At 28.4% G+C, this 14,739-nt stretch overlaps 1 protein-coding gene across 2 annotated transcripts in view; it reads left to right on the top strand.

Annotated features, from left to right (window-relative positions):
* The window catches only part of LOC107441591 (follistatin-related protein 5), a 427,657-nt gene that overhangs the window by 384,842 nt on the left and 28,076 nt on the right, over nt 1-14,739 (top strand). For both annotated transcript variants that reach the window (XM_021147212.3, XM_021147214.3), the window contains exon 7: nt 12,103-12,269. In XM_021147212.3, the coding sequence (XP_021002871.1) occupies nt 12,103-12,269 (167 nt within the window). The remainder of the gene's footprint in view (nt 1-12,102; nt 12,270-14,739) is intronic.

The raw sequence follows: 14,739 nt of genomic DNA, 5'->3' as shown, positions 1-14,739 counted from the left end.
TATATATATATACGTAGTTTATATAGTTTTTGGATCTAACTTAAAACAAGAAAAATTTAGGACTTAGCTCTTTATAAAGTAAAATAAATTTTGTGATCCCCTAAACTTCCTTCCACTATTTGCGTTTGTAAAAAATTCCGTATCAAATTACGGTAAGAGGTACCGACATTCAAGGTGTCGGTACTTTTTACAGTAAATCCATTTTTACTGAGACATGTAACAGAACAAAAAATCTGATATACCGTAATTTTTATACTCATAATTACCGTAAATTCACTGCACTCTAGTGAAATAAATGTTACTGTATAATATTTTACTGTGAAAATGGATTTTACTGTAAAGATGGATTTTGGGATCATGCATCCAAAGGGCCGGTACTTTATACCGTAATTTAAATCCGGAATTTTTTACAGTGTGCACAGAAGCAGCTACAAGATTGACTTAAACATCATGTATTGTTTATTTATTTATTTTTTACATATTTTTAAGCATAATTTGTTATTTGTAGGATTTTCTTGACCAACACTAAAAACCTTAGTTATTACTATAACGAAAATATTTTTGATACTAAAATTATCTTTGACAAGTGAATCCTAAAATATTAAATGTAAGCAAATCGTAATCCCTTTGAAATAATGCATACAGAAGACAGAACTATTCCTCTTAAAGTAATACTTGAAAAAAAAAAGGATTCTAAATTCTGGAAGTAAGAAATATATCCAGAAATTTCAAATCTCCCCGAAATCTCGCAATACACATAATAGGTCTTGTAGTAGCAGAATAAACATCCGTAGGGAAAAAGGAAAATAGAATACGAAAAGAAAATGGAACACGAGTTCTGTAAAGAAAAGAGAAAATGGCGAAACGTTACAGAAAAACGTGAAAGTAGCCGAGGTAATAAATTCCAGAGAGAAGAGAGGGAGCAAAGATATTTTTTTCTTCTTCTGCTGCTGCTTAAACACTGTAAGTCGCGAAATATCTCGTGACGCGTTGTAAGTTTACATTAAAGTTCGAATTTATTGTTTCTTTAGTCTACAGAATTTATACACTCTATTTCATATGTTTTCAGCTACTTTTGTAAAGGGCGCTGCTCTGAACTTGATCTTAACGGTAAATAAATAAAATAATACGGTAGGCTTTGTTTATTTCGTATGTCACTTGGAGAAGTCTTTGAAATTTAATATGTGTCAAGTTATTGTTCCGTTCTGTTCCTTTTTTTCAGTCATGTGACCTTTCTAAGGAAGCCCTACGATTTCACCCACAAAAGATTACAATTACACTACTCAACAAATATAACTTTTTGTCTCTTTTAGAAGTTTTTTTTTGACGAATTTTTTGGCAAACTTCGCGCTCCAGTCTTTCAGCAATTGGTTTATAAAAACCTAATTAAATTAAATTGAATCTACGCAAACTTTTTATGAAAAAAATTTTGGGGGTATTATTTTTATAGCATGTAACACCCATAGAATTTTCGCACTCGTATTATTTTTGTTAAAAATAAATTTTTTTCTAAGAAATCTCAAAAAATAAAATGTTTTGAAATCTTTTCCTTTTTTTAGTTATGATTTTAAAGTTACTATTAATAAATACGTCAGTTTTTTTCTTCTGCATATAGAAATAAGAAATATATCCAGAAAGATTTTTCAGTTAGATTTTTTTTTTCATATAAGAAAGCACGTACATTTAATTTCAAACTGTCTTCATGGTCTGTAACACGTCATGTATTGTGTCGAACCCAGTCGAATAGCTTAAGTTGCGAAATCTAGCCCAAGACGTACTTTCTCTGAATAAACAAGCCTTTTTCATTTATTTTGGAATAGCGAAACTGAAATTGTGAGGTAGAGAAAAATATTCTGAAAAGAAGAATGAAGAAAAATATTCTGAAAAAATTACCGATCTGTATGTTAATAACTTTTCTACACTGTAAAAACTGGATACTCGAATTTTACGAAACTTTCTTCGTTTTTGACGAAACTGTTTCCTGGTATATGTTCCGAGCAAAGATTTCATCAAACTTATGAATTAACTGTCGTCACTTCTTCGAGGAAACAAATTTCGTCAGAATTAAAAATATATTTTGTCATTTTATTTTTTTCAAGAAAATGAAATAATAAATAAATAAATAAATAAATAATAAATAAATAAGTAATTAAAAAAANTTTTTGACGAAACTGTTTTCTGGTATATGTTCCGAGCAAAGATTTCATCAAACTTATGAATAACTAATGAAACTTATGAACTGAATTAATAAATAATAAATAAATAAATAAATAATAAATAAATAATGCATAAATAAATAATAAATAAATAATAAATAAATAAATAAGCAATAAATAAATAAATAATTTGCCGCAAATAATGTATCTAACTTTTAAGATGACCGCTTTATCGTGGGCACCATGTAGGTGGATCAATGTCACTTAAACAATTTAAAGATAGAACAGAGACAAAAATTAAACTCACCCCCGATTTGAACCCGTTAAATTACTGGTTCCAGACCAACCCCTTTAACCCCATACCGACCGGTCGGCTTGTTCCGTTACTTTAGTTTAGTCTTCATTCTAATTTCGTCATTCTAGTTAACAATCTTCAACCATGCACTACGATGAGAAACATTTTCTTCATACATTTGAGAGTTCGCGTTTCGTCACAAATCACGTGATTTCGGGGCAAAATAATTCTCCAATGTTAACAAAATATAGTTCAAAGATAGTTAAATCGTCAAAAGTGAGAATTTTATTTTTGAGAGTGTGGTAAAAAAGCAAACCATATTTCTGATTATAAAAACTGAAATATACTGCGTATTATTTAATCATTCGGAACATTTGTCGTTCATATATGATTACAGTTAACCAGAAATTCTGGTTTTCAAAATTATAGTTCTGTAACCACACATTTAATAAAAAAATACAGTACTGAAATGTAATTTTAACCAAATAAAATTATAATGATAAAATTACCATATTTTATCACATATTATAAAACCATATTTCATTTTTAATTTTACCAGAATCCTTACTGAAGCACCTCAGCAGAAATTATCGAGCTTTATTTTCGGTGTTCCCATAGAGCCAAAAACACGGTAATTTTTACCAACTTATGGTATTTTTGTTCATACTTTTGCTCAAATAGTTTCGGCAGAAGAACGAAACTTTGAGCCTCTTTTCCCTGGAACTAATGAAGAGAATCAGAAAACTTTTACACACACAAAAAGACTTCGTTATTCAAAGATAATTTCATATATCCAAAGATAATTTCCAGAACATTCCATACAAATTGCATAAGGATAATTCCATACCTTATTTTTTTTATTTATTTATCCTCTATTTTAGAATCAAAACGTTTTTGAATTGTAAATTATGCAAATTTCACACGAGTTTAATCAATGAACTATGAATGGAAAAATCCAAAATTTGAATGGAATTGATCTAATAATTTTCGAGAAAATGGAAATTTAAAAATGAAGCTTCTTTATAATGTTGAACAACGCAAAAAGTAGTTATATATAATTTGTCACATTCATTACATACTCTTATGATTTGCTCATTTTATTATTTATTCAAGCTTAATAGCGTTCAAGCTATACACTATAATTTAAACTTTCGATTATTTAATTAATAATATTTTGAATTGAAATCCGATTACAATAATATAAAGTTGATGCTTTCTCGGTATTTATATTAAAGTACATCTTGATAATATTGCATAACAATAAATTTTATATTTTTCTATAAAACGATATTTATGAATTTTTAAAAATGTTCATTTATATATTTTATATTTTTAAATTTAACTTTTTTATCGCCTTATCAAATGAAAAAAAATAGTTTTATCAATACTATGTTTTTGGTGCCGCCTACAACAAGGCTCAAATTTTCGTGTATCGAGTCAAGAAAAAAAAATAATAAAATAAGTTTTAGCTTTTCTCTTCTTTCTTTCTATAATCAAATTTTAAAATAAAAAAAAGCTACATTTTTTCCCATTTCTGTTTGAGTGAAACTTTTTATTACCGTTAATTTCCTTTCTATATATTTATTTAAAAATGAAGGATTTTTCAAAAATATCTCGATACTATTCCAATTTTAAAGAAAGTAAAGTTTATTGTCTTAATGCACTTTGTGTTGAGCGGTTTTTTTTAGATACTCCAAATTAAATCAAAGTTTTTAATTTAACTTGCTCCGCATAAAAATAAAAAATACATTTTTACAAAAAAGAAAACCCTAAAAATGAATTTCAACGTAACGGGTCAAAACTATTAGATCTGCCAAGTTTTTCTTGACTTTTGCATTTTGTAAAAGAATACATGAGTAGTTTATTTAAAAAAAAACTGAAAAGAGAAGTGAAAAGAAACTCTGCTCTTCGAAGCCTATGTAGATTTTTAATATTTTTATTGAACGTTAAAATAACTTGAAAATAATGCGTGCAAATAAATCAAGTAGCCGCAATAATTTTTTTTCCTCACAAATATTCATAATTGCATGAGCATTGTAACCTCACAATAGCAGAAAGTTTAAAATTAATTATTTTTATAATTCTTCTTATTTGATTTTTGTTATAAAATTTTTAAAAAATGAGGAAATCAGAAAAAAAAATTTTAAGCATTTTTCCTCATCAGTTTCAATATTTTATAAAAGACAAATGTAGGAAAATCTGATATTTATTAAACAATTTTGAAAAAAATTTTTGTTTAGTTTATTTTTTATACTATTTAATAAACTTCAAACCTTTATTTTTTATTATTTTTTTTAATGTAATAAGAAATGAAATAAAATCACACAATGACATATTCTTACAACTTTATGGAAGAAAAATGAATAAAAATCGGCATTTATATTTTTTGAAGAAAATTTCAAAAGTATTTGTTTATTTAATCTATTTATTTATTTAATATATTTATTTGCCTTGATTTTAACTATTCGCTAAACATCAAAATGTTCCTTTTATTTAAAAATAACTTATTAGCATTTATAAAACATATTTATTTAAAAAACCTATAACAATTAGATATAGTAAAGTACTAGATTCATGACGCTTCTATTAAACAAAAACATATTTGGTGAAACATGTTAGTTAATAGTAAATATGAGCAATATACAAGAATATAAATCATGCAAAAGAAATGGAACTCTTGTATGCAATTTTATCTCCGTTTCTTTTAAATAAACTTGAACCTTTTTTTAAAAAAAAAATTCAGCAAATTAAACTAAAAATCAAATATTACCTTTTGTAGTTAGTCAATATCAATAGTAGTTAGTCAATGAATCAATAATTAAACACTTTCACTCTCAAAAAGCTCATAACGAACAATGAACTGAAATAATAAGTTAAACCTGATTTCTCTTTTATGCTACTTGCAAAGAAGAAAAAAATTAAACAAAACAACTTTAATTAAAACTCGCTTCAAAAACTAACCAAACAAACAAAACATGAAATTTAATCATTAAAACAGTCTTCACAATAAACTTACACAAAATAACTTTCCTGTTTCTAGAATTGAGAGAGCGAAAAAAAAATCATTAAAGCACAATTTAATACATGTTTTATTCTTTGAAGATTTCGTTGAATGTTGTTTTCGAATTTTCATTTAAGAGTTGAATTTTTGCAGATATATTTATTCCGGCATTAATTAAGAGTAGTCTCTTAACGTCTGTTGCTTCCGGCACTAAAAGTTGTTCTCCCTAATTAAAAGAAGAGTTCTGAATTATTGCCTATAACCGTCAGCTTTCGTTTTACTTTTAATAAAAAAAAAAGAAGTTGCACTTTCGATTATGATTTATTCTTTCGATAATGGTTCATTCCTGAATTGGAATTAATATTTTCTCGCAGGTTTGTTCTGTGCTTCAATAAAGAGAAGAACAACAACATTTTAGCATAGTTTAGTTTACTTGGCGTTAAAATGATTCCTTAATTTCTTAGTTTAATTTATATGCTAATGGCTTTTAATTTTATGCATGTAGTCATCAAGGATAATTTCATGTATCTTCTGAAAAATTAACATCTTACATTAGGAGTCTAAATTCGAAATTTATGAAAACATATTGTTTAAACTTTTTAAACTGAGTTAAAATATATAATTATAATTCTTAGCCATTATTTTAGGAACTGCCATTTAAAAGTAAGCATGGCAGTGCTTTCACTTTCGTTACTTGTAACGAAAGTAAAAAGTGGGTACTTGTACTTCGTTACTTTTTAAATTTAGCAATTTTACTTGTTTTTCCGTTACTTTTTTTAGCGAAAAGTACTAGTATTTGTAACAGAAAACTCGGAAGAAATCGTTACTTTTTTCTGAACTTTTTTTTAAAAAGTTCTTTAAAAAATTTTTTTTCGAAATGTTTGAAAAGTATTTTCTAATTTATAAATGTAATGTATTATATATTCTTTTTCTCTAAGGAAAACAGCTTTTCTTATTTTTTTTTCTTACATTTGACCGCAATGGAGTTGCAAAAAGGGTCCAGCATAACCGCGTTCAAACTTTTAGAAACTAACAACCACCCTACCGGCTAGATCAATTTTGTTTCTATCTGAAACAAAATGTACAGTTTTTGTTGAAAGGATGCAACACGGAATATCTATCACAAACTAAAAAATCTTCATTATTTAAAATTCAAAAATTGTTTTCTTTTAACTTTTATAGAAGCGAAGTATAATTTTTAATTAAATGCAATTCAAAAGGTTACCGATATATGATTAAATTTTTTTATTTTTACTTATTTCTTTTAACAAAAAATATAATATTTATTGAATTTTTTCAACAAATTAATTTTTTGCTACAAATTCTGAAAGTAAAAACAAAATTTCTGAAGATTTGGTAGTTTTAAAATTAATAAAATTCCTTTAAAATCCCAACACTGAATTTTGATTCCTGGATATTTCAACGTTCACTATATCAATGAATTTCGTAACAGTTTCATGTATTTTAAAATGTTACACTTTTTAATTAAAATTTAATGCTTTTTAAATTAAAACTATTTATTTTGTTACATTTTTGTAATAAAATTTAAGGTTATTTAGAATTTTTGATTTGGTCGAAATGTACTTTAAAACTAGAAAGACTGAAATACCTATACGAGGGTTGCTATTTATATTTCTGGCCTTGGCAACAGTAAGTGTTGCTAGGCGANGTAACTCTGAAAGTAAAAACAAAATTTCTGAAGATTTGGTAGTTTTAAAATTAATAAAATTCCTTTGAAATAAAAACACTGAATTTTGATTCCTGGATATTTCAACGTTCACTATATCAATGAATTTTGTAACATTTTCATGTATTTTAAAATTCTATGCTTTTCAATTAAAATTTAATGCTTTTTTAATTAAAACTATTTTTTTGTTACATTTTTGTAATGAAATTTAAGGTTATTTATAATTTTTGATTTGGTTGAAATGTACTTCAAAATCGTTACTATTTTATGTTTTGTGCTCGTGCTTTTACTTGTATATTTTACTCGTTGCTTTTTAAAATTAAAACTTTATGCTTCTTACTCAACACGTTTGCTTAAAGTGCTCATACTCTTTTACTCGTTACTTTAAAAAGTAACTTTCCCGTGTATGTTTAAAATAAATGCGTGCTACCCATTTTGCTTTGTTCTCTTTTGCAAAATTTTTATTTAAAGAAATACAGAATTCATTCTTAGATACCTCAATAAATTATTAATGTAATTTAAGAGCGTCTCTCATATAATAGAATTTAAAAAATTTATTAAGTTTACTTTATAAAGTATTCCTCAAAATAAGTGAAATAACTTAAAAACGATTATAGTTTCATAAAAGTAATTTTTATTATAAAAATTATCTTTTTCAAGATTAGCACAAATGCGACCCCTCTTAAAGCTATTTTCTATTATTTAAATTTATAACTAGGCAAACTTTCTATTAATATTTTCTTATTGAAATTAGCTTAAAAATTTTGTTTGAAATACTGCATGCTGCTCTACGACAATTTCAAACCCAAAGAATATTTCGGTATTTCAAATTAATAAAGTAAATAATATTAAATAAAGAAAACATTCATAATTTCGTGTGTTTTTTGGACTTCTATCTGATGATTTCTATTAACTTCGTTTAAAAAGAAGTGCCGAAAGATTAAAAATATAATACAAGTCGCTTATAACGAACACGCAGGGATCTAGACCAGGGCTGTCCAACTGGAGGCCCGCGGGCCGCATGCGGCCCGCCAACTTTTTATTCAGGTTGATCGGCCTTAGTTTTCCCATTAAAATGTAAGCAAATTGTTTCATAATCCTTCTGTTCCATTGTTTTATAATTAATAATTCAACTATTAACTGCTATTGTATAAGAGGTAAGAGGTTATTGTTCAACTTTTTCAAACTGCGGCCCGCCAGGTGATCAATGACCGGAATTCTGGCCCGTGGGCTCTTTACAGTTGGACAGCCCTGATCTAGACGATTCGCTCCTTAAATTGGATACTCATTAAACTTGAGTCGGTCGAAATTCTCAAAAATAAAAGCTTTAAAATACAAAAATAAAATAGAAAAAATCAAAACTGACTTATTTCTTTAGATATACTATCTATCTATCTTTTCTATTATCTACCATGATTGAGATACTTTTTATTGTACATTAACAGTTGTACAACACAAAAGTCAAAAAATTCATTAACACCTACTGATAACAAAACTTTTTACAATTTTCCAGTAAACACCAAGCTTTTTTAAGTGAATGATTGTGATTTAATTACTTCTGCGCCATTATTTTACTTACAGTCGGTTAAGAACATGTTCGCAGGCAAATTAAAATCAATGTCTTAGAATCAATTCAATAGTTTGCACTACAACATCTTCTCTTAGTTGTTCCAGTTGTGTGATTTTTATCGAGACATAAGAGGAACTTATCATAGTTTTTTTTATTGTTTATCGGAGTACATTTTTTAACAAACTGTACTAAAGGGATGTCTTTTAATTTATCCAAATCGAATGAAATCCGTACAAATAATCGAATACTTTTTTCCGATAGCTTCCATAAAATTATATTTATTGGATTTTTGCTATTGTGGACTAAAGTTTAATGGTGATTTCTCTCAATCTGAAATCGATTGAATTGATAGGAATGTGGTGTTCCTACATGGAATATAAATTTTAAATACATTCAGATACTCTTCGTTAAATCCGATTTATGCTCGTCATAACAGGATTTTATATATTTTTTTCTTTTTTACAAGTCAACCATTCTTTGTTATATAACTTCTTTGTTGAATACGGAATTTCGTTAAATAAGGGCTCGTGATAAATGATTTCGATTGTATATATTATATCTTTTAAAGAAAAAAAAACTAAAAATGCATTTATTCCTAATTCAAACAATACATTTGTATGCAGAATTCATTAAATTAAAATACTACGATTTATTCAGAAGTGAAATAGATTTATCGAATAAAGTGACACAAAAGCATTCGAATAATATATTCTACATCGAATCACATTCTCTTTCGATTCAATCAATAGTTTGAAGCGGATCGGGAGAAATCGCCAACAGGTAACTATCCGCCTTTAGCGCCATAACGGCAGAAATTCAATCAACTCTTTTACATCTAGCGTTTCACTGCACGCAAACGATACTGCGGTATAACCCTTGGGAAATATTTCCAACGCATAAACGCACACAGTGAGGGAACATATATCCGTGACCATAATCTGAAGGAGGGAGATAAATCGAAAAAAACCCATGAATAGTAAAATTTTCAACCGGATCCCCGATAAAAAAAAATTGAAAACGTTTCGAGTTGAAATGATTCGGAACTTATCCCTTGGAGACACATGTGTTCACATTTTTGTTCCACCAATCGAATAACTTTTCGTGTTGGAAAAGATCGTCTGCGGATAAGAGAATTCTAAGTATTCTCCTGAAAATACCACATGTTCATGACATATTTCTTTCTTCAAAGAAAAATCGCATCCTTTGTGAAAATAAGCCTTCACATCACGTGCGATGAATTTTAACATTCCTGTTTGCGCATAGTTAGTGAAAATATAACTGAATAAAACAGTTATTTTATGGGGAAATCGAAGAAATTATTGTTTTGTTAACCATCACCGAGTGTTTTCCAAAGTTTTTTGGGTACATGAGTAACAACAGTCACCATGAATGTTGTTATATACATAAATTTCTTATAAATAAGAGAAATTTATCTGCATAAAACATTCAGTATATCTCTTCAAAGAGCTTTTATTCAAATATCTCTTAGAGAATGAAAGTTTTAGATATTCTTTCCCCCTCTGGACTTAAATTGTAAATAAAAATTGCGCAATATCAAGTACTTCTATCATGGACATCGTTGGTGAGGTGACGGTAGATGTATATCCCCCTAAATATCAAGAAATCTGCATATGTACCCATCAATATCTCAAACAAATAAGGAAAATTTTTATGACTCATCATTGATGTTAATTCCTCGAAGTTAAAAATCAGAAAAAGGCAAACAATAATCACACTTTTTACAAATATTTAGTAGACGTTCGTTATGTGTGAAATTTAGAGAGCTATTGTGACTGTGTATTTAATTTCGTCTGCCTCAAAAGTTGGACTCATGCAACGCCCACGACTTGTACTGTACAATTCATATGGAATAAAATGATCTCTAAGTGCACATACTTATTTTGGAATTACAATACAATTTTGAATAATAATATACTTCATTAAAATACACAAAAATGCAATTTTGAATAACAATGAACGCTCTAATACTAATAAATAACAAATAACATTTGTTTTGTTGAAAACGCTAAAAATAAAAAAGTTATTTTAACGCCATAATTAGGATGCTTTACACTTCATGCTTTACACTTTAATACACATTTATTCAGATTCTTTGGTAATAATCTTGCTTAATATACTTGTATAAAATTTATCGTTACTGTCAAAAATTAAATATAAACGTAATCGATACCTCAAAAAACTGAAAACCAAGTTAAATTATTACCTTCCAAATTGTTTCAGTTTTCTCTGACCCTGAGTTTCGTCAAAAACTTTACTTAATAAGTAAGCAAACAAGTATATAAAGATAATATCATATTCATCATTGAGAAGATAAGTTTTGCAGATGTGGAACTTTTAATTGGGTACTAGCTTTTAATCACATGGTGGTGTTTAACCAAGTAAATGTGCTTGGCGTGTCGAAGTTACAGCCTTAAAACTTAGGCTTATTATCAGGCTGAATCAATTTTCAGATCAGATTTAATTGAAAATTTGTAAGAGGCGTCACATGCGTGTGTTGAACCTGATTGGCTGACCCACGCGCGACGTCGCTTGCAGGTATCCAACTAACAAAACTTCCTAGCTTTTCTCTATCGTATTGGAAACTGTGAACTTGAGAAGATTTTCGTATCTGTACCAGCGCCAACTAAGTCTCCAAGTTTGGCGACTTTCGATGAAAGAATTTTTTAAAGCAAGAAACTTAAATAAACTTGAAAAATGCAAAAAAATGAACCAATTCGAAGGATATAACTCGTAATCAACCCCAAGAAGCCTATATATGCACATAGTTTTTTGATTTTTTGCACTATTTTTATTTATTTATTTATTTAATTTTTGCAAGTTCAAATACCCTTTGCGCCTGTCAATATAGTTGGTGCAAACAGGTACCGATACGGAAATATCACCTAGAACTTATCATTTTCTAAAATATTTTATCTTTTTTTTAACTCATATACTTACTTTTAGCTCATAACTTTTATTATCTTATAATGAAATGTGTAATTTAAATACATTACTATTAAACTTTAAAATAATATATATTATGGATAATTTTAAATTGCCTGTGGGGCACATTTATTGATTTTATATTATATTTTGATATTTATATTATAATTCTTTAATAACAATTATTTTTTATACTATTCAAGGGGATTTCCCTTTATGGCATGCATTTACATATATCCATATAAACATATAGCTACCATAGAAACTCATTTCCTGCAATCCTTTTTCTTCCCTTGAAGCCCCACTTATTTTTAACTGGTCAATGAAAGAAATCAGATCGAAAAAAAATAATAATATTTCATTTGTATTGTAATGTTTTAAATGTTGGCAAAAATCTTCAAGTTCTACTCTCCAAAAACGTAATGTATATTTTAAATTTATTTTTTGTAGGTGTGTCCGTTGTGTCCCTTGATAAGGCTCTGGAAATCAATCACGTGACAGCCAGAGTAGGGGATAATGTAGAAATCAAGTGTGACGTTACTGGAACTCCGCCGCCTCCTATCGTTTGGAGGAGGAACGACATGGATTTAGCCTCCCTTAATGAAGAAGAAATAAAGGTACTGTTTTTACTGAACATAGGATACTTTTGTAAATCATGAATTACTTATGCATATGAATATAAAAGCAATAAATAGAAATAGCTTTCTAATCATTATATACACTAGAACCTCGGTTGTCCGAAGAAGTTGGGTCCTAACTTACTTCGGAACATTTACAGCATAAGGTTTATAAGTTTAAATCATCCATTTGCATTAATAAATTCCAAAAATCAGGAAAACTTCGAGAAAACCACATAATGTTCAGATGGATCAGACTTAACTATACTCCCATCAAAACATAATACTGCAGTACGGAGCAAATGATTTGAAACCTTAAAAAAATGCTTCATTAAAATTAATAAAAATAGGTAAGTAGATACTTTATTTACGCCGCACTAGAGTTTCACAATGGGTCATTGGCGGCGGTCTGGGAAACATCCCTAATGATGATTCGAAGACATGCCATCTCAATTTTGATCCTATACAGAGGGGATCTTATTCGTGAGGCCAGTTCCTCAATTTAGACATGGATCCGAAAGGGAAGGAAATTTTGTCCAGATCCATGGTATGATCCCTGTATGATGGTATTGATTAGCGATCGACCATTAGAGGTTGTTAGCGGAGTCTAGGATTTAATATCGGTTCCTCCGGACCGGAGTTCGTTTCTCTATCCCATGGGCTATCACGGCCCATATAAAAATAGAAATCAGAAATTAAAATAGAGTTCAAGATGCCGAGAACTTTACGGTAGTTCAACTGTTCTACCGTAAAGCTCGCGGCTTCGTACGCAGGTTGTCCGTTAATCAAAGCGAGGAAACAATCCCCTCAGCTGAGGATCAAAATTGTAATAACGTGTCTTCGCAAAATTGTAATGGCAAATCGCTTATTATTCAATTTTACCTAAGTTTAGAAGACAATTTTTATATTGAATACACGATCCACAATATACATGCAAAACAAAATGGTTTCTTATTGTTTTATTTGCATATGAAAATTTGTGTGCTCTTTACAAAATATCCTTTATAAGCCCTATTAGAGTTTTAGAAAAGATTGCTCAAATAAGAGAAAAATATTACTTTCATAATATTAAAGTTCGAATCTCAGCGTCTCCCATTTTGTGTCTGCTGTCTTTTTCTATCTTGTGCTATCTGTTTTTTTGACTTGACAAGGACACTTTAGTCGAGCTTTGTAATGAGCATACAAGCTTGCCTATGTGCGCGTAACAATAAATGAAATAAATATAAATAAATATATACATCCGGAGTTACAGATGGATTTGAATCCGCTGCCTCAACACTTACATTTTAGGATGATGGGACAGACCTGATGTAGTAATTTTATTATCCCTGATGTAATATTTATGTAGCATCGGTTAAGCTTCGAAAAATACTTTTTTCTTTTACTGATTGTATTTTAACTGTCGTTTGCTAATTATTTTCTGCAACCTAATGGAGAATTTCTAATAAAACACAAAATATTCTTAGGGATCTGATGAAGAAACTAAATAATTAACTCGTTTAATTTCCCTCCGAAAAATATTTAATTACTTTTTTAATTAACTATACTTGTGATAAAATTTTATAAATAAAAGGAAATACAGAGTTAATAAGAATTTATGTACGTAAAGTTAGAGAGGAAAGAATTATTACCTACTACAGTGGGCGAAGAAATAAAAAACAAAAGGTAACATCAAGCTTCACCGAACTTGAAGTTGAATTAACGTGACGATGAAAAATAAAAACAGTTTTATTATCGATTACGATTACAAACACAGAACTATGAAAAAATATTAATAAAAAGTTCATAGTATTGCATTTTTTAAAAACTATTTTTTTATCAGTAATAATACAGTTAATGGCATTACTTGCACTTAAACCATCGTAAAATCAATATTTGGTTTCTAACATTTTTCTTTACTTCCCATGCTATGTATTCAATGGGAAATTTCCAAAAGACATTAATACAAATCTTTTTGTTTTTTTTCTTTCTGGTATACTTCTGATTCTGAAATGAAAACGATATCGAACAACTATTTAGAATTCTAAATAGAAATCTAGTAAGATTACTTAACCCTGACATCAGAGAGTTTATCTAATTCCAATTATTTAGAGAAAGTCTCAAGATAAAAAGAAATAAAGGGGAAGAACTGAAATCCAATGAATAAATAAAATGGAAATCAAACGATGCAAGCGGCAAATAACGATTTAATAAACAACGCTTTGTCCTCAACTTCTTTTTTTTTCTTTATCTTGTGAAAGATTCATTTCACGCTTAATATACTTTTTGCGAATATTGGACGATGTCTTCTTTTCTTTTAATACGGGTCTGATAATGACGGGAATTTGTTACTTTTTCTTCATATTAATTAATAATTTAATTAAAATTGAAATTGGTTTGTTTGTTTCTATGTTTGCATCATTTGTTGCGTAAAAAAGCTCTCTAAAAATAAATAAAAGGCGGATGTTTTATTTGACAGTTTCTCTTTTGT

Source organism: Parasteatoda tepidariorum, chromosome 4, assembly GCF_043381705.1.
Source record: "Parasteatoda tepidariorum isolate YZ-2023 chromosome 4, CAS_Ptep_4.0, whole genome shotgun sequence".
NCBI lineage: Eukaryota > Metazoa > Arthropoda > Arachnida > Araneae > Theridiidae > Parasteatoda > Parasteatoda tepidariorum.
Note: the sequence above shows the minus strand (reverse complement) of the source record. Positions and strands in the feature narration are given on the sequence as shown.